The sequence below is a fragment of the Budorcas taxicolor genome, chromosome X (assembly GCF_023091745.1).
Source record: "Budorcas taxicolor isolate Tak-1 chromosome X, Takin1.1, whole genome shotgun sequence".
Classification (NCBI taxonomy): Eukaryota; Metazoa; Chordata; class Mammalia; order Artiodactyla; family Bovidae; genus Budorcas; species Budorcas taxicolor.
The window spans coordinates 44,533,598-44,554,446 of record NC_068935.1 but is presented as its reverse complement, the minus strand read 5'-3'; the positions used below and the strand labels follow the sequence as shown (position 1 = coordinate 44,554,446).

Genomic DNA, 20,849 nt, shown 5'->3' with positions numbered 1-20,849 from the left:
CAGGAATATGACTAATCATATGCTTATTTTCATATTCAATTTGGATTGAATACTGTTAAATTAAGATAACTGCATTTTCTGAAACAGTGATACATATATATATAGTAATATAGTAGTGTGTGTGTGTATATATATATATATACATATATACACACACATATATATATATATATATATATAGTAATTATAGCCTACATATTGTTTCTTGGCTTGTATTCTCAATTTGTATTTGTGCGATTCAGTTGTATCTCTATTTCTAATCCTTTTAAGGATAAAAATGAACTTAGTACTTTTTATAGCAACCTACTACTGGTCCCAAAACAAAGTGTAGCACAGTGCACATTTTTCATTATAAGATCAGTTTGAGTCACTGTGGCATAAAGAGTTTAATTTTCTCTTTTGCAATAACTCTTGGAGTCATTGTATAAATTAAGATGTTATTTGGTTGGAAACTGAGTTAGAAAAATAAGATTGCCTTGTAACTCAAAGCACTATTTATGCAAAGATAGACAAGATGGAGGGGAGGTGGAGCCAACAGGAATGCCAAGCAGCAGATCTGAATGTGCTGTCCCTGTCTGATGTAATTCTGCTTATTTTCCCGTACTCCTTGCGGGGAGGGAGAGGCAATCCCCTTCTACCAGTTTATCTTGATGTTTTGACCAAATGAGAAGTAGCTCTTTCTTACAAAATGTCTGGGGGCTCAAGGCTAGCGATTTAACATAGTAGACCTTTCTGCCTGTCCAGAATGGAGCTGGTGATGGGATTTGCGATGAAGAACAGAGACTCAGTGGAAATCTGAGAGTCAAGAACCACATCTTATTTTAGTCTTGTTTTAGGTCTGTTTCGGAAGATTCCTATTCCATTATGTTCTGCTTTGGTTCTGTAGGGGCAGTGCCAAGATCTCAGAAAGAGAAAACAGCTGGAGCTGCAGATCCTTTCGGAACCTATTCAGGCATGGGAAGGGGAAGATATTAAAACCTTGGGAAATGTGATCTTTATGTCACAGGTCATGGTGCAGTGTGGAACAAGTGAGGTAAGAGGTTTCACAGCTCAATACCACTTCTTCCATCTCTTCTTCCATATGTTTCTTCCTTTATGTTTTCTCCCATCAAGGTCAAACACTCGAACTTTCGCATCACAAAGTGAGGACCTCTTCTTTGCCCAGCCCTCTGCTTGGTGCTGTGGGAGGGAGGTAGGAGGAAAGAACAGCCATGATCTTGATCTGTGCCTTCAAAGTACTCATTAGAGACAGATGAAAACCCAAACTGCAACTAGAAAACAAATCAAAATAGTCCATGACAGATTGTGACATCCCAGCAGTAGATTCCACAGAAGTTCAGAGAAGGGAAAGAGCAAGGAAAGACTATATGGAGACAGGACCCGAGGAGGGGGCCATGAAGAGAAGAGGGGAAATTTTTGTAAGGGAGAGGTTCTTATTGTCTCAGAAGAGAGCAGGAACTTGGTGGCCTTTGTTCTTCAGGGCACTTGATTGGGAGCAGAGGAAACCTCCCAGGCAGAGTGCAAGAGCAAGCTGATTGAGAGGCAGGTTGTGAAGAATGTCAGATGTCAGGCAAGGGTAGTTCAGATGGATGCAACAGGCAGCATGAAACCATGCCAGACCTGAGTGGGAGAGAAACACAATGAAAGGGCTGTTTATGACGCCATCTGGCAGCCGTACTGTCCACTAAACTGGAGGGGATGGGGCTGGAGACAGGCCAGCTGGGTTGGAAAGTGGTAAGTAAGTATCTCCCCCCAACCAAGAAGATGATGGTGGAGAGAATGAAACTTAAGGGGCAAGTCTGAGACCTGTTTGGAAGGGAAAGCCTATAGGAAGTGGGGAGCCATGGGCTAAAAGAGATGACAGGTGTCATTTCAGACCTGGTAACTTTCACGTGGTGGTCGGTATACAGATGGAGGTGACTTGTAGGCAGGTGTTGAAAAGGTATAGAAATGTGGGTAGGAGGTCAGAATTAGAGGCAGAGGCTTACAGGTCGCTGATAGATGTGCTTTCTTAGGAAATAAATGTCCGGAGAGAAGCACAAAGGCCTGAAGATGGATTATATCTTTTAGGAAGGGGGCAGGGTAGGGGCAGAAGGTTGATTACATCATCAGGCATGATTTATTGGGTACTACAATCAGCTTCTCCTTCCCTAAATATCTTCTTCTACTCCCTGACAGGTCTGTGTCAGAGATTCATTACTTTGGGTTAATGTGGTTACCAAAGAGGAAAGTGGGGAGGAATAAATTAGGAGTCTGGGATTAACACATAAAGCAGATAAACAACAAGATTCTACTGTATAGCACAGGGAACTATACTCAATAGCTTGTAGTAACCTATAATGGAAAAGAATCTGAAAAATATATATATCTGAATCACTTTGCCATACACTTGAAACATTGTAACTCAACTAGGCTTCAATAAAAAAACACTAGCAGAAAAATAAGCAATCTTATTTAAATGCAGATACCCTGGGGAAAGTTAATGTAGCGACTCTAACAGTCTTTCATACCTTTGGGATAAACCTCTTGGGTAAAGCAAGAAAGAAATAGTGCCAGAAAAAGAAAGTGGAAGATAGAGGGAAATTAGGAGAGTGTGTTGTCATGGAAATTCCAGAAAGAACATTTGAAACTGGTCAGACTGCTGAGGGCTGCAGAAGGTTCAGAGTATGGAGACCGAGAAGCCATGAGATGTCACAAAAAGGCAGTGATTGATGACTTTGAGAGAGCGACAAGGGTGCAGTTATGGAGGGATCAATGGGGAGAAAAAGAAAGCAGCCAGTAATTTGGCAATAAAACGTCAAGAAATAAAGCCACAGGGGGCAGATGAAAGCCTATGAAATGGACAGGACATTTCATATGCTAAAGGCAGCAGAAAAAGCGAGTTAGACAAGAGAAGTGGCTGGAAGCAGGAGCAGGAGATAAGATGTCTGTAGAAGGAAGCCAACCAAGAGAAAGATGGGAGAGAACGCAGAACACTTGTTAGAAAAATTAGCCTTGAAACGTTGCTCTTCTCAAGCAGGAGGAAGGAGATGGAACTGGGCTTGAGGATAATTGTAGGTAAAATGGCTGGACGTGCAAGCCCAGCAACATCTTTGGCATTTACTCACTGCATATCTGCTCAAGGAGTTCAGAGAAGCATTTGTGTCCAACATTTCCTTTCAGTTCAGTTGAATCGCTCAGTCCTGTCCGACTCTTTGTGACCCCATGAATTGCAGCATGCCAGGCCTCCCTGTCCATCACCAACTCCCGGAGTTCACCCAAACTCATGTCCATCGAGTCGGTGATGCCATCCAGCCATCGCATCCTCTGTCATCCCCTTCTCCTTCTGCCCCAATCCCTCCCAGCATCAGAGTCTTCTCCAATGAGTCAACTCTTTGCATGAGGAGGCCAAAATATTGGAGTTTCAGCTTTAGCATCATTCCTTCCAAAGAACACCCAGGACAGATCTCCTTTAGAATGGACTGGTTGGATCTCCTTGCAGTCCAAGGGACTCTCAAAAATCTTCTCCAACACCACAGTTCAAAAGCATCAATTCTTCGGCACTCAGCTTTCTTCACAGTCCAACTCTCACATCCATACATGACCACTATTTCCTTCTTTGTTTTATGTGGGTTTAATAATTATTGTGTAGTTACTGATTAATAGTAATTTTAGGAAGAGTTTAACACATGGGTTAAGAGCAGTGGTCCCCAGCCTTTTAGGCACCAAACATGGGTTTTGGGGATGACAATTTTTCTACGAATGGGAGAGGGGTGGCAGGATGATTCAAGCACATTACATGTGTTGTGTACTTTATTTCTATTATTATTACATCAGCTCCACCTCAGATCATCAGGCATTAGATCGCAGAGGTTGATCCTTGTGTTAGAGCATAATAAATTTCTTATCACTTGAACCCCTTTATTTGGCCACTTTTCAAAGTAAAATCATTTTCACTTTGAGAACCTCAAGACTTATATTGTGCTATATGGTTGCATCATGGGCAAGAAGGCATTAACAGTGTGACTTTTCAGGCTTCATGCTTGGGAAACAAGCATGGTCATTTGTATTTAACTGTTATGTATAGATGGACTTACCAGGTGGTACTAGTGGTAAAGAACCCGCCTGCCAATGCAGGAGATGGGGGTTCAATTCCTGAGTCAGAAAAGTCCCCTGGAAAAGGAAATGGCAACCCATTCTGGTATTCTTGTCTGGAAAATTCCATGGACAGAAGAGCCTGGTGGGCTACAGTCCACGGGGTCACAAAGAGTTGGGCACAACTGAACGACTGAGCACACACGTTGTGTATAGGAAGGAGACAGATAAACTGGATTTATATACATTTCAAAGTACAATTAAACGAGTTGTGTACTTTTAAGTTGGGTATCTTTTTAAAAAAAAATCACTATTTGTGTTTCATTGCCTTATATAAGATCTATCTTACAAAAACGATTCCAGAAATTCTTAATAAACAAAATGTGCAATTTCTGTTTACATGTAATCTTTTTGCCTCCACTTCAGGAAAAAGAGGAGCGGTACCTCATGTTATTTTCAAGTGTTTTGATAATGTTATCTGCAAGTCCTCGGATGAGTGGCTTTATCTATCAGGTTAGTAGATTTCATATAGAGCAACAAGACAGATAATGAAAATAGGTTTTCATCTAGATGCACTATTTCCAGTCTGTGTTAAGAGCTCCAGCCAGAAAAGGCAGAATGTTCTGACCCTTTGTATAATTAAACAATTTATGAGAGCAGATATTCCTTTGAACACAGACCTTTGTGTTAGCATAATGAGTTTATCCTGAACCTCCACTGCTCTGGTTATGAGATAGGTCATGAATGTGTAAACAGAAATCACAGTCTGCAACTAAGTAAATTAACAGCAGCATTTTCCAGGCCTAGATCATATCATTATTGCTGAGAAGATATAAAGCTGACAGTTGCCTCTGTGATTGTCTTATTACAGTCACATTATATGACCCAAGTTTCTGAGATGGAAGTCATTCAACTCCTTAGGAAATTCAGCTTCTTTCAGTTGACTCCCAAGACACTGAGTATTATAAGTTATTGTTGCCTATCCTATCTTGCCCTAGCAATGACTAATTTTCATGAAATTTGAGTTTTTGCTTTGTTGACAGACTCTCCTGAAAATCTGTTAGAAGCGTAAACTGTGATTTAATCCTGACCTCATGATTTATGGTGTGTTAGCAAAACACAACCCACATTTTCCCGTTGCTTTCTTGTCTGATTAAAATTTAAAGCAGAGAAACACATTATCTATTGACACACCGGAGAAATATGTCTCACCATAATTCAGCAGTGGTTCCTAAGAGGGTCAGAAAATCCAACAAAAACAGAGACATGTATAAGCACAGAATTAATGGGGATGTTCTTTTTCTGGTAGGGAAAAATACCGATAGCAGGAATGGTGGTGACTAGATTAGATGAAATTGAAGGGAATGACTCTACATTTGAAATCACAGGTAGGTAATTTTCTCTTCTTCAAATCCTTTTCAAAATGAACTGGGGTTTAAATAAATAAACAGTATTATTTTCTGTTATATAGTCCATGAGCAAGTTTTCCATGGACATGGTAAAGTATATTCCATTTCCTTGGATAATTAGGTTACAGCAAGAGGAGGGAAGACTCGTGGTCATTCATGAGCCTCAGCTTGGCCATTAGTTTCGATCTTCTCTTGCATAAGAACTACGAAATAACAAGATGGACTGATTTAAATACAGTTTTCTCTCCCTTCTGTCATCTATTCCCTGGTGGCAGAGGAGCCAAAGATGTGAACTTTTATCAAAATTTTATCATCAGCCTATGAATTAGCAAGATTTGTGTTTCTAAAAAGTGCTGAAAAGCCATGAAACTTTCCTCACAAATTGAGCAATCTGCCACACCTTGGTCACACCCCCCCAACTGGCCTGCTGTCCCTTTTCCCAAACCTGTTTGATGTAATGGTTGCACGTTTTTCACTGATACAACTCAATGGCTAACACTAGGATCCTGGCCCCAGACCTTAACCCCTTCTTTCCCAATAGGGAGCCCGAGATTTGGTATTGGCCTAAAGACCAGTCTTAGTTGGATCTGGCTTCATCTTTGATATTGGGTAAAGCAGTATGCTATTCTCCTTTTAGACTATGAACTAGATGGGCCCTGTGCTTAAATTTGGGGACTGTGAGTTTGTTTGGAGTGAAGTTTTATATTACTTCCAAGATTCTATAAGCAGTAGAAATCAAGAATGGTTTTTATAAATCAAATACGAGTATTTATATCTTTATTATCATGGCTTATCTGTTCCTGATAGAAGAGTTTCCACAGGGTTAACTCATAGGTATGAAAACTTCTCAAGATAGACACCCAAGTCCTAGCTGCACGAAGTGTGTTTATGAATGAGGCAAGCTCAAGGTCCTCCTTGTCTTTTGTTTCCAAATGCTCCTAATCGGGTGATCCAGGTAACACAGTAGAGAGAATTGTGGTCCACTGCGGCAACAACCAGGACTTCCAGGATTGGCTGGAGCATCTGTACAGGCTGATCAGAGGACCTGCCTCTTGCAGTTCATTATCCAAAACATCATCGTCATCTTGTAGTGCTCACTCCGTAAGTAGCGTGTCTGTCCTGTCCAGGGATTATTGAGTCTCTTGTCAAATCCTGCCTACTGAGGACTTACAAGAGTGGTGAGCATGCCCTTAGCCTTTGGATAGTTTGGATTTGTAGGATTAGAAGTACAGTCAAACCTCATTAATTCTGCTCTCTTGTTATGGGGGAGGCCTATCCCAGTTAACACAGAGTTTGAGATATGCAGCCTTATTTGACAGTTATACTCCAACTGAACTGCTAGCAAAGTCTTTCTAACCAGAAGTGCTGCTAAGATGTTTTAGTGATAAACAGGATTTATTTTACTTAGCAACCGTTAATGCTCATCAATGCTTTGGCTCCAATCCTTTGGCCACCTGATGCGCCGAGCCGACTCATTGGGAAAGACCCTGATGCTGAGAAAGATTGAAGGCAAAAGGAGAAGGGGGTGACAGAAGATGAGACGGTTAGATAGCATCACTGACTCAATGGACATGAATCTGCACAAACTCTGGGAGATAGCAGAGGACAGAGAAGCCTGGGGTGCTTCAATCCATGGGGTCGCAAAGAGTCAGACACAACTTAGCAACTGAACAACAACAGTGTGCTTGTACTGATAATGTGCTAAGGCAAAAGAGATAGTTTACCTTCTTAAGTACTGAAACATCTCCATGCAATCCCATCTATGCTATCACATTTCTTCATTAACCTTTAAGGGTAAACTTTGAGAGCTGCCTCCTTCTGCTTTATCACAGAGTTCACAGAATTTGAATTGATGAGATTTTACTGTACTTGCTGAGACTGAAGATGTGCTGTGTCGTCTGTTAACATTCAAACCTGTGATGCCCAAATTCCAGTTTTGAGCATAGTGTGTCGTGAGAAGAAAAAGGGCTTTTGGCATCAGATCTGGGTTCAAATCTTGATTTTGCCGATTGCTGACTGGTTACTTCGCTTTGCTAAACTTTGCCTTAAGCTTTTCTGAAAATAACCTATGTAAGCACCTAATTGAGTGCCAAACACATGACTGAACTCATTAAATGTTGACTGTTATTCCACTTTCCTCCCTTTCAGGGGAAAAAGAAAACATCTGACTTGAATGAAATTGCAGGACAGAGGGAGGGCAGGCTCATGGGATGTGGAGTCATTGTTGTGCTGTTCCTTTGAGGCCCCAGGTCTTGACTGGAGAATGCCAGTTCTCCAACTGGAGACTTGTTTTCCCATCTTTTCCTTTCTGGGCCTGGCTTTTCAGATCCAACCACGCTATTGTTCTTTCAGTGTGTGGCCCAGGGTTGGGTTCATATGGCCAATTGCTCCCATCTCATCAGACATTTTCCCAGTCTTTTAGCTCTACTGGACAGCCCCGAGGACCCTTGGAGCCTCCTCAAATTATAAAACCGTGGAGCTTAAGTTGTCTACGACCTGCACCTCCACTTAGACCATCAGCAGCACTAGGTTATAAAGAGGTAATTTTGCTACCTATGGTATAAAATGCTTCTGACAAGCTGATTTTGTAGCTTATTAAAAATAGTTCTGTGGGGATGTGCTAGAATTGATGATAGGTGATACAGTCAGTCAGTCTTGAGTTGCCAGACTCAGTGATTTTTTTTTTAAATTTCTTAATTTTTCATTTCCCCATTGTCCGTCTACACATATATCTTAAATACCCACAGGCTTTCTGTGCACTGCCTGAGTTTCTCCAGTCTCCTCCTGAAGGGCCCCTGGTTTGCTTTTATGATGATATGATAATTCTATAAATTGGTCATGATGTACACACATCTCAAACAAAAGTCACTTCATTAGCGTGGAATTGCTAACCAAGCAGACCCAGTTCTGCATTTTTAATCATTTTGATCTATGAAACCAAATCAGTAAAAGTTTTATGGGACCAAACCCTGGGTCTAAACTATGAAAGTCTGAATTATTTGCTGCAGTTGGAAAGAAAGAATTTAATGAAAGGAGTGTCTTTAAAAAAGAGGCTTCTAAGCAACAAGCCTAGAAGACATTTGATATTTGGGTAGAATGGGGATTTCAAGTTGGTTTTTTTTTTTCTTGTCTCGAAGTTGCAGTCAGGAAATGCCAGTCACTATCTTCTGAAACTGTGTGGAGTGTTACCTTTTCCATCCAAACTTTTTTTTTCCCTAGCATGGTTCTCATCATTTCAGCTTTCAGAAAAGATCCTCATTTATTAGCAACTGTTCTTTAAATAGGTATTAACGCATGAAGATTTAAGTTTGTGACAGTTATGAGATGTGTCTTAGAATTATGGTGCCAAGGCAGCATATATTTTTGTACCAAATGTGTGTTTTTGATGCGTAACGCAGACTTAGCTCAGTTTTGAGTTTGTTTTGATTTAAAACACCATGCCATTGTTTCACTTGTTGCCTCCAATGCTTAGTGCAGTAAAAGTAGAACAATGTTTGGATACAAGAGGATTTTTTGATCTTTTCAACCTGACATGATAGGAAAATAATCCTTGAGCTGAATCTTTATTATGTACCTCTATTCAGAATTTGGCCAGAAAACAGCCCCAGAGATTGGCTTTGGAAATTGGTCGGTGATTCCTGCAATCATCCAATTTTCTCCTCTGATTACCTTAACCAGGAGTGCCACTTCATAGTTACCTAAGTCCCCTTTTTAATGATGGATATTTTGTTATTGTCAGTTACTAAATTCAAATTAAGGTGAGCTTTGAAGTGTAAAGTTGACTTAATCCTTCACAGAACTAATCCATTAAAACTAAGGCATGATCACTTTGTTTCTGCTGGGAGAAGTGAGTTATTAATATGTTCTTACTATATAGTGTGTATTTCAGTAATTTTCAGCATTTGTAATTCTTCACAGAACTGTATTCCTTGGGCTTTTGCATGACGATATTGCATCTGAAACTAATGTGGGAAACATGATGATATTCTCTCTGTGTAATTTATGATAACACTAACATTTCAAATGTTGTTTTAGAATTATTGATAAATGGATTTGGTCACTATAACCATCGACCTCTCACGCTCATCTTCTCTTTCTTTACATATTCACTTTAGAGGATGTCTTATATCTTAAAGGTAAGGGTAGAACAATATCTTTGGTGTACAGTGACATCATTTAATGCTGTGCTGTAATCTTTGATGAATGAAGCTTTCCTTTATGCTTGTTTTGTCCCTTTTTACAATTGGTAGCTAAAATATGAAGATACATTTCTGACATGTAAGTACTTTCTTAAAAAAAGTAGGCTCTTGGGAAATATGAACAAAAATGAAAAACTACGTGTGACAAAAGTAACAGGGAAAATAGAAATAGCATGTAAAATGTCTGTTTTCCATGGGCTTTTTTTTTTTTTTACTATTTCTATTTTTCCTGTTATTTTTGTCACATGTGAGTTTTTCATGTCTATCTGCTTTCTAAGGAGATCACTGAGGCTAATAGGAAGGAATTAAATTCTTTGTCGTATTTATTTTTAAGGTAGCAATTGTTATCCATTCATCCTGTATATACATTGCATGGAAGGTTGAAATAAGATGATCACTGTTTACTCGGATACTTAATGAGCACTTTTTAGACTTTCTGCTTATTCATATGGCAAATCCAACAATTCATATATCTTTTATCTGCTAATTAAAAATATGCCTTGCTTGGCTGTCAGTACATTACGTGTAACCCCACATTATTTATCAGGAAATCTTTCATTTGGCTATTCTCTCTGAATACAGGGAATGTACTTAGTCTCTCTGCCTTAATTTTCCTGTCTGGCAAGTGGAAGTTGATATTCTTCTTTGTGGGATTGTTGCTAAGGAGAATTTATTAGTTTTGAAGCTCTTTGAAAAGTGGTCTATACCCACTAAGAGTTATCATTGATATTTCATTCCCTTAAAACTGTATCAGTGGGAAGTATAAACCCAGTTAGGAGTAGTGTTATTTCTCTAGGAATGGCATCCATCACCATCTCTCCAGATTGTGCCCTAAAGGCACTTTGCCTCCTGCATCTGCAGTTGGACCATGCCATTCTTGGAGCCACTTTTACTGTGTCTAGTATTAAATTTTGATTCCCTCCTAAATGAAACTGTAAAAATCAGAGAGCCATTCTACTTAATTTCATTTGCTCTTTTTAATTTTTTTTTCGGGGGGTGGGAGGGGCAAGAACCTTAATTCATGAAGAAATCTCTACCCTTATAGGAGTCTAGTAAAAGCCCCAAAACGATGAAGAAGTTTCTTCATAAAAGAAAGACTGAAAGAAAACCATCAGAGGAGGAATATGTCATCCGGAAAAGTATGTATTTTTTTATTTTTCGAAAGTTGATTATAGATGAGGAATTTTTTGAAAGCAGAAGATTTGAGCAGTATATTCTCAGCGTCATCTTTCCCATAGGGAAAAACGCATGTGAAGGCTTAGCCTCCTCTAAGACTTTGAAATAAGCTGTCTCCGGCTGCTTTTCACCTGTATGGTTTTTGTGTTGACTGTTTGGCCTTACCTGGTTTAGAAATACTAAAGGGACCTATTTGCAGTGGATACATTTTTCTGTTCTTAGTTTCTGAATGCGTGAGATATTTGCCTTTACTGAGACTGACTCAGTAGACCTGAAGGGAGTTTAATGTTCAGTGATGTTCTCAGTTAGTCAAGGAATCTGCCTGCTGTCATATAGAAACAGGGCTGGATTTAGAGACAGACTGCAAAGTCGGTCAGCCAGTGGGTACATACACATTTGCCTCTGCTGCTGGGAACAAGGCACTCTGGGACACATATGAAGGAGTAAGTGACGCTTCCTAAATGGGTGACAGAGCTGTGCGTATCAGTCAGAGATAGTCTGGATAAACCTTTGCTAGACTTTAGCTTCTGTATCCCCCATCCCCCACCCCACTCCTAGGTCTGCGCATGAGCGTGTTAATAGTCACTTCTAGGATGAGTTGGAGGGGCTTGGAGAGGAGAGGGAGAATCAATGACTAGCCTGGCTGGTTGGGAAAAAAATGTGTTATGTTACTGGTGGAAAGCTTCCTTAGAGAAGGTGAGCCTTGAAATTTGATGGAGAGGAAGGGTGTGGTGTGTCAGCTAAGAACTGAGGCCAGCGCCAAGCCCAGTGCTGGCCCTGAAGCCTCTGAGACACTTGGGAGACCCTCTGATTTAGTGTTCTGAGTGGCTTCCAGAGCAGACCACTCTCGGTGCTGATCTCACTGGTGCTGACCGCAGAGCTCCTCGGGGCTACTGTCACTCTCGCTCCACCATGACAGCTGGTCAGCTTTTCTCTCCTGCCTTGCATGAACACCATTGGTCAGAGAGGCCAGTGCCCAGCACCCACGTGCATCATTTCAAGGGTCCAGAGGTGTGTATCTCTGTGAAAAGTCACAATTCATCACATTTGACAGGTACGGCTGCTCTGGAAGAAGATGCTCAGATTCTGAAGGTGATTGAAGCCTACTGTACCAGCGCAAGCTTTCCACAAGGCCATGGCTCAAGTAGGTCCCCCCAGCCACTTTCTCTAATGAGTGATGTTTCTTCACTACTGCTCACTGCCTCTTGGAAAAAGAGCAAAGCAACCCAGATGGGCTGCAGGGTGTGGAAAGCAGGTGACTTGAAGCAGAGGAGTGGGTACAAGGCTGCATCTTTCAGATAAGCTGGTTTTAGCTACCAAGCGGTTTGTTTACCCACTATTTCTTTTCAGCCAGAGAGAAAGAGAGATGCAAGAATAAAAAAAAAATTGGAGGTGATAGAAATGAAAAAAAAAAATTTTTTTAAAGTCAGTTTCCTTTGAAGTACACAAATACCTTCACCAACACTAGTTAGGAATTAAAGAGCCCAAAGGGTTCCTGTGTCTGTGAACTGATGCTAATCTCTTCTTATAGGCAGATTTGGAAAGGAAGTCAAAATATTATCTTTGATCAGCTGCATATTTAAGCAAACAGAGCTTCACCAAGCTCAAGTTTCAGAGTTGCTCTGAAAATCTGGAAATGTAGCTGCTTAGCAGGGCCTGTTGAGAGTGTCTACAATTTATCAGGGACCTATTAGCTGAGGGTATTTCCCCCAGCCTGAAAGTGAGATGATGTTTTCTGATTCTTCCTTGTGCTTTTATAAACGACATGTCACATGGCTTATGTCCTTGGCCTTTCATTATTAGAGACATTAAGGATACCTGGTGTCAGGGTCTTGCCTCTGCAGAAGCCATGAGGTCTCCCTGAGGCTCCACTGGGACAGCCACTGAGCCCATGCTTGAGCGTGGGCAGGGCTTCCTCAGTGAACCACCCTGAGGGGTGCTGTCAAAGTGATATGTCTCTAAGGGTATCATGGGAAAAGCATTCTATGTGGACTTTGATACATTTGACTTTGAAGGGGAGAGTGTCACACCTTGTGCTTCTCAGACCCAACCTGGCTGCAGCTTTGGGCATGCCTAGCCCTAATAACAAGATTCCAGGAGCCAGGAAAGGCAAGTGAGAGCAGTTTTTATCATAGAAACCAGGAAAGAGAGGGACACAAGGAGACACTAGAAGCAGCAGCCCTTCTATGATATCTGACCTCACCTCCTGCCTCCTCCTGTCTTCACTCTGATAGACACAGGAAATTTGCTCAAAGGTGCAGGCAGGCATTCTGGCCTCAAGAGTCACATTGTCTCTCCTCCTCCCTGGCCTCCCTTTTATGTGTGGAAAGTGTCTAGCACAGTGCTTGGCACGCAGTAAGCCATTTAGCATCATGGTGTCATGGTGACCGACACCATACATCCCTCTCCAGCCAAAAGTTCTGCTCCCCTAAAACTGATCCCTACTGTTTCTCACTGCATCCAGTTGGTTGGTCAGTCAGCCAGTCTGCTACCCACTTATTAAGCATCTACGAAGTCCTGGGCCCTGCAGAAGACAGAGACAGATCCCCTTCGAGGAAAGCATGGAGATTGAGTGAAGGCAGTGAGTGTTCAGAAGTTGAAGGGAATTGGCTCAGAAGAGAGGAAGCCAGTGGCTCAAGGAGACAGAAGATTAAGGGATCTAGCTCTCAGAGGAAGGATACAGAAAGGAGGCAGAGGTTGGAGGTGCAGGAGAGCTGTCTGGTCAGGTCCCATGGCTGCTCTGTCGCCTTCTCCATCCCAGAGCAGGGAGATGGTGAGCAGACAGTGGTCAGGACGCCTGCATCTTTGCAGCTGTTGTGATCTTCTCCCCACCCCTACTCTACCCTTGATCAAAATAGTCTCCACTGACTCTGCGTCACCCTGTAAGGTGGAGAACAAATGGGGTGAATGATGCTTCTGAAGACTTTTTAAGCATGTTGCATCCCCATGTAGTGCTATGTTCTGCATGATTTTTACTAAAATACAAAACACACAGAGTGTGGTGTGCCATTCCCCAGAGATGGGCAGGGAGGAATGGTTGCTGGCCAGCTCTTTGCTTTGGAGGAGGCAGAACAGGAAAGGAGGGAGCCTTGGTTGAGGATAATCTCACAGCAGCCTTTTCACGTTGTTTCTGGATACAAAATGTGCCCCTGCCTCCAGGGCTGAAACAATGTATTCAGCCATTTCATTTCTCATGTCAGAAAGATTTCGTCAGAAAATGTGACTGCTCTTGGGGTGCCAGTCAGCCAGATGCCGTCAACAAAGACCCCTCAAAAACAATCGTAGAAAGGAACAAACCCCCAATAAATAGTCTCCTCTAGTAATCCCCCTCCTCTGCCTCTGGCTACCCTTGTCTGTAGGTGCTCGCAAAGATTCCGTTCCCCAAGTCTTACTCCCCGAGGAGGAGAAACTCATCGTTGAAGAAACCAGAAGCAACGGCCAGACCATCATTGAAGAAAAGTGAGTAGAGCTGGCTAAACCTTTTCTGGTGTTTCCAGGGGCTGGAAAGAAGGTTCTGGCAGACCAAGCTAGCACTGAAGGGCAGACCCTCCTCATCAGAGCATGAGGCCCTCTTGGTTGATCGTACAGTTGGGAGCCCAGGGAGGGCTGCTCCCACAACAAAGGGAAGGAGAAAGGAGAGGCAGAGGCGGCAGCCAGCTCCCCGGACAGGAAGGGACTTCAGGGTAGAAAGGAATACTGCTCCAGATGGGTTTGGGAGGCATTGGGAAGGCCACAGCACCAATTCCCCTGCCCATGGCAATGCCCCTCACATTTATGGACTCAGGCACTGGACTTTCAATACTTGACCTCACTTAAACTCCTAGAGCAATCCAGTGAGATTCACCACCGTTACAGATGAGAAAATTGTGATTCAAGAAAGTTATGTCCTTGACCTACCTTTGCACAGTAATGAGGGTGACCTACCAGGGGAAAATCAGGTTAAATACTTGTTTAAACTTGAGTCATTTCTGAAGTCAGGCCTAAATTTGCATAGGACAGCTTTTTTCATAGCACTTGGCACCGTCAATATATTTTTCCATCTGGTGTATGAAGTGATACGGCCAAATGGTAAAGCACTTGGGCTCAAGAGAAGAACAGCCCTGGTTCAAGTTCAGATGCTGGTGCTTGTTAGCTGTGTGACCTGGGACAAGTTCCTTCCCTTCTCTCTGCCTCAGTTTCCTCATCTATAAACTGGATGTGATAATAATACTTTCAGGGTTGTTGTGAGGTTAAATGGAATAAGAAGTACAAAGGCTCAGCACATGATAATCACTCAATAAGTGATGATCATATAGTAATAGTTATTTACTCAATAGTAATAGTTAATAACTCAATAATAGTAATACTTTAATTACTATCATTATGGCTACATTCACCTGCCCAACGACTTTATGAGGCTTTCAGGGAATGGGTTACTATCCCCATTTTGTATGTGAAGAAAATGAGACCAAGAGAGGGTGAAAAGAAAACTGGTTACCCAAGGTTAGAGGACTGGTAAGTTGTAGAATAAGTGGAACTCTGATCTCCAAAGTCCTCGTCCAGGGAGAGAGAGTGAGAGAGGAAATGACTCTTCTACAACTCAGCCAAGGTGCTTTATCCCTTTTGGAATATGTGGAATCTTCCAGAAATAATGCCCTGACTTTGTGTCACGTATGCTGGTGAGAAGGGCAATGTGCTCGCGCAGATACTATAGGCTAGGCAGGACCTGGTGCTGCCTCTCATTACAGAATGTCAGGTGATGCACCTTCCTTCCCCCAAGGGAGAAATCAAAACTTTACGAGCAGCCCTAGTCTCTTTTCTTTTTTTTTACTTTTTTCTTTTTAAAAATTGAAGTAGAGTTGATATACAATAACATATAAGTTGGACTTCCCTGGTAGCTCAGATGGTAAAGTGTCTGCCTAAAATGTGGGAGACCCAGGTTTGATCCCTGGGTCGGGAAGATCCCCTGGAGGAAGAAATGGCAACCCGCTCCAGTACTCTTGCCTGGAAAATCTCATGGACGCAGGATCCTGGTAGGCTACAGTCCATGGGGTCACAAAGAGTCGGACATGACTGAGCAAATATATAAGTTACAGGTGTACAGTATACTAGTCGCTTTTTCCGTACTCACCCAAGCTGGGGAGTGAGCAGTGGAGGAGAGAGGTAATAGAAAAAGTGTGGTGACTCGGCATTGGAATGAGCTGGTGTGATGGTGGTTGTTAGCCCATAAAAATGAGGGACACAGGGGCCATTCATAGCAGCATCTCTCCCCAGAAAGGTCCGCCAGAAAGGTCACTGGTTTTCAGAAACTGTATTTCTATAAAGCTGCTTTTCTTCTTAAGTATCACTTAATACTTCGATGCCAACTATTAATCTCTAAACTTTATGTTCTAGGAGCCTTGTCGATACTGTTTATGCCTTGAAGGATGAGGTCAAAGAGCTGAAACAGGTAATGAAATTTCTCAGATCCTAACAAGCCTGCTCCCTCTTCCCTGCCACACATGGGTAAACACCCTGAGGAGAAAGCCAGGAATAAGGTGGTGAGGTGGGGATTTCCCTTGTGTCATCCAGGTGAGTTTTGTCGATTTTACCATGTGGCCTTGGATTTCAATTTCTGAGGCTTGCTTATATACCTATTTAGCGTTTAAAATAGCGTTCCAAACTTGGTTACAATTTTCGTGTTCCCTGACATTTGCAAACAGAATTTAAGAAAAGATAAGTCATTCGTGGGACTTGCCTGGTGGCTCAGACGTTAAAACGTCTATCTACAATGCGAGAGACCTGGGTTCAATCCCTGGGTAGGGAAGATTCCCTGGAGAAGGAAATGGCAACCCACTCCTGTACTCTTGCCTGGAAAATCCCATGGACGGAGGAGCTTGGTGCAGACTACTGTTCATGGGGTCGCAAAGAGTCGGGCACGACTGAGTGACTTCATGTAAATAGAACCAATAAGTCATGAATTGTGGGCTCCTCTGGCACTCCTCCTTGAGTTTGAGGACTGCCTGTACTTGGTGATGGGGTAAAGGCTAGATTGTAAGGAGAGAGACCAGAAGCTGGAAGATCACTTAGGAGGCTATTACAGAACTCAAGGTGAGACGTGATGAAGTCCTGAGCTGAGGAGAGAGAGCCACTGAGGCTGCAGAGGAGGGACGTGGGAGTAAAGGAGGTCTATAGCCGAGTTAGAGCCTGCGGAAAATGGTGCTGTGATGTGGGAGTTAAGAAAGACTCAGAGGGCTCCCCTGGTGGCTCAGTGGTAAAGAGTTCACCTGCCAATGCAGGAGACATGGGTTTGATCCCTGAGCCAGGAAGATCCCACATGGCCCAGTGTAGCGAGGCCTGTGCACCACGGCTATTGAGCCGGTGCTGTAGAGCCCATGTGCCGCAGCTACTGAAGCCCGCATGCCTAGAGCCCATGCTCTGCAACGAAGGAAGCCACTGCAATGAGAAACCTATGTACCACCACTGGAGAGTGGCCCCCCCTCCAAAACTAGAGTAAAGCCTGTGCAGCAACGGAGACTCAGCACAGCCAAAAATAAAGTAAATAAATAAAATTATTTAAAAAAGAGAAAGAGACAGAGATGGCAGATGAAACTTTTTCATCTGGGTATATACTTTGATGTGGTGGTGTCCTTCCTGAAAATCAGAAACTATAGGAGGAAGAGATATTTGGGTGATGGGGGAGATACTGGGTTCACTTTAGAACATAATGAACCTGAGGGCCTTATAACAAGTGTAGGCGGAAATATCAAGTTGGCCCTGGGGACTGTGGACCTGGTGCTCCTGAGCTGAGATGAGGTCAGTGCCAGAGAGAATTGGGGTGGCCTCTTCATAGATACTTGAGTTGAAAGAAAAGAAACAGTAAGTGAAAAGAGTGAGTCAGAAGAGGGCCCAGCCCAGAGCCCTAGAGAATACTTGTCTTGATATTCCAGGGGTTGGTCAGTGAGAAGTAGAATAATCCAGAAGCTGCTGAGGGAGAGGACTTTGAGGAGGGAGAGTGTCCTCAGTGGTGAAGGCTGCTAGGAGGTTGAGCATGAGGAGCCCTGTGGCAGGGACTGTTTGTTTGGTAACCAATCAGTCTTTTCCCATCGTAGGAGAATAAAAGAATGAAGCAATGCCTGGAGGAAGAGTTGAAATCAAGAAGGGATCTAGAGAAGCTGGTCCGGAGGCTGTTGAAGCAAACTGATGAGTGTATTCGGGCCGAGTCCAGTAGCAAGACCTCCATTCTCCCATAACCATCACTGTGCGGCTGGCAGAGGGTGCCTGTAGGGTGTCAGGAAATGTCCAGCTGAGTGATCTGACTCAGTTTGCTCACTTCTCTGGTTTTTATTTCATATCTTAGTCTGTGTGTGTGTGTGTGTGTGTGTGTGTGTGTGTGTTTGGATGAGTGTTTGTGGTTGTTTGGTTATTGATTGGTTGTTTATATTTTTGACAGGAGTAAAAAAGCAAGAGGGGGTGGGAGAAGTCTCCCCAGAGTCTTTTCCATCAGTAAGCAAAGGGAAGCTATTGTAGGCAGATGACTCACAGGGTCTTCAGATGGCCTTCAATTCATAGTGCCTCTTTACCAGCCATTATCCTTGGGTCACTCTTGTTGGGCTGGCAGCTCTCCCCAAGTGGCTGGCCACAGCTTATTAAAATGTGAACTTGACTTTCCCCTTAATGCTTCCCTCTACCTGGCAGCCTCTCAGTACCTAATTTACTGAAGGCAACATTTCTGGAACTCTGACTGGGGAAGGTGAAAGGCAAATATGTTTGCCCAGTGATCCAGCTGCCCTTCCCTGACACAGCCTGTGCCACCCTCAATACCCGCTTTTTAAAATGACTACCCTGTGTTGTCTATAAGACCAAGAAAACTGTAGTACCCTTTCTCCTTTCATGATGGTTTATGTTTCCATTCTGTGGGGCAGAAGCTCTGGTCACCCATGCCAACACCAAATCCATTAGCAACCTGCACTGGAGCGTCTTCCCCTCAGTAGCCGACTTGCCCATCTCTTGCCAGTGCATGCTAGGCTTTGTCCCTGGCCTTCTGCCTTGTGTAGAAGTTTTCTATTTCCCCAGTGCTTTAAGCCAACCATCCCAATCAGTGTGTAAACTGGTTTGTGTGTGCTTTTGCTTTTTAAAAATATAGACTGTGAGCAGTTCCTTTTATCTACATCACATACTCAAGTTGCAACTTCTCATCCTTCAGTCTACACTGAGGTGATGTGGCGCCCTAGCAGACAGCTTTAATTCCCTTGATTGTCCTCCCATATATGCTGTGAGATGCTGTAATAGTCATCAGCCTCTTTGAGTAGGACTCTAAGCATGATTTGCAGATATGTGCTGTTGGGCCAGTTTGTACAGCTGGAAGGAAAGGGCCCCTCTAGTAGCTGTGTGCTGGTTCCTAGCAAAGCTGATTATTTGGAACTGGTTTACTCAAGTTGTTCATTGAATCAAACCCTTGCTGAGGGTTTCTAATATCTGAGAAATTAGAACTGTGATAAACCAGGTATAGAAGGCAGTCATGGCAGAGCAGCACACATCCAAATCCAGCACAGTTGAAAGTTGCAACCTGCCACTGTCTCTCCCAAAGAGAGGCAATTTGACCAGATGGGGGAGATCGCTGGAAAGAGAGGTCAAGGACCAATGGACAGATCAAAGTTGTCTCCCAGATACGTTCAGTCGGTACCTATAATTTGCAAATGTTGTTTAGAAACCAAACTTGAACTCCCCAGCTTGCTAAGCCCTTTTCCTTTTTAGTACAGGGTGGGGAGGGGTCTCAACTCCCATAGCTACTTGTTATGGGGCTGTTGACTGCTTGCCACATGGCAGAAATTACATCATCCACAGGAAATGGACTTTTCCTGCAGACCAATCTCAGCCAACCACACACAGCCGTCTTCGGAAGCTGAAGACCAAAGAAGACTTCTTGGAATGGCTGTGTTCTGTTTTTAGCCCAATGATTTAGAGATGCCATCCTTCACTTCCAGAAGAAAAACAACAATAACAACAACACAGATCGTAGCATCTGCCCTGTCTGTGGTTAGTCAATGGCTTGCAATAAATGTGCAAACGATATCTGTAGGAAACATTTTTTGTGATTACAAATACTTTAGTTGATAAGGTATATAGGATTGCTTAAAATATTGACAGGCCTTTATTTTAAAGTGACGTGTCCATATGCATGTTTTGGGGGTGTGGCCCTTCTGATGAGAGGCCCTGGGTACTCTGGGTAATGTAGTTTTTGCAGAGTGGTGTCCACGCTCACACTCAACAATCCTATACAGGAAATGAAGCCATGTTAGCCTGACAGCAGTGTTTCCATAGTTGTATTGTTTACAATACTCTATAAATGGGTCCCTGTAACCCTGTAGTTAAACTGCTACCCTTCGAGGCCTTTCAGTTCCTCTTCTGTCATGTCCCTTCTTACACAAGCTCAAATTTTCTAACTTGTTTTTATTTTGAAGACTTTTAAAATGGACATTTTCAATAAATAAGAATAACAATGCTTTATAAAATAAGTCCTGTGTTTCTTCTTTTTCTTTTCTTTCTTTTATTTATTTATTTATTTTTTTGCTAGCTGGTGTGTGGAAAGATTTCTCATGCTGTGTCAGCTTCCTTTCCTGTTTCCCTCGTTAGTTATCCATGCTCATCAGGCCCCTGAACTAGCTTCTATCTTTTTCACTCAGGGCAGATGATATTTGTTCCCCACTTTGCAGAGATAATATGTCTCTTGAGGGAAAACCTCCCTTAACTTCACCACCCCTCTCCTCCTGGCCCCAAACTATAAACTGTCTGTACCTCTTCTTGCCATTTTTCTTCAATATTATAGATAGAGATATTCACCTTCCTCTTCAAACTTATCCCTTGATCTTCAGTCTTGTTTCCATCTCTCTGTATATTTAGCAGGATTTTGCCAATTTTGCTCTATTTTGACCACAGTTGGAATGCCAGTTTCAGCAGTCAGGGTGAAAATATTTACTCCCAAACAAGATAGCTGCACTGGGTATTATTGGTTGCTACTCAGCATCCATTC

The 20,849-nt window shown here is 42.7% G+C and overlaps 1 protein-coding gene across 1 annotated transcript in view; it reads left to right on the top strand.

Annotated features, from left to right (window-relative positions):
• Positions 1-20,305, top strand: part of ARHGEF6 (Rac/Cdc42 guanine nucleotide exchange factor 6) — a 116,743-nt gene extending 96,438 nt beyond the window's left edge. The window contains exons 12-22 of the mRNA XM_052663743.1: positions 887-1,033; positions 4,501-4,587; positions 5,384-5,462; positions 6,439-6,584; positions 7,898-8,023; positions 9,599-9,619; positions 10,728-10,821; positions 11,913-12,002; positions 14,218-14,317; positions 16,232-16,286; positions 17,929-20,305. Of these exons, the coding sequence (XP_052519703.1) occupies positions 887-1,033; positions 4,501-4,587; positions 5,384-5,462; positions 6,439-6,584; positions 7,898-8,023; positions 9,599-9,619; positions 10,728-10,821; positions 11,913-12,002; positions 14,218-14,317; positions 16,232-16,286; positions 17,929-18,069 (1,086 nt within the window). The 3' untranslated portion in view covers positions 18,070-20,305. The remainder of the gene's footprint in view (positions 1-886; positions 1,034-4,500; positions 4,588-5,383; positions 5,463-6,438; positions 6,585-7,897; positions 8,024-9,598; positions 9,620-10,727; positions 10,822-11,912; positions 12,003-14,217; positions 14,318-16,231; positions 16,287-17,928) is intronic.
• The last annotated feature ends 544 nt before the right edge of the window (positions 20,306-20,849 follow it).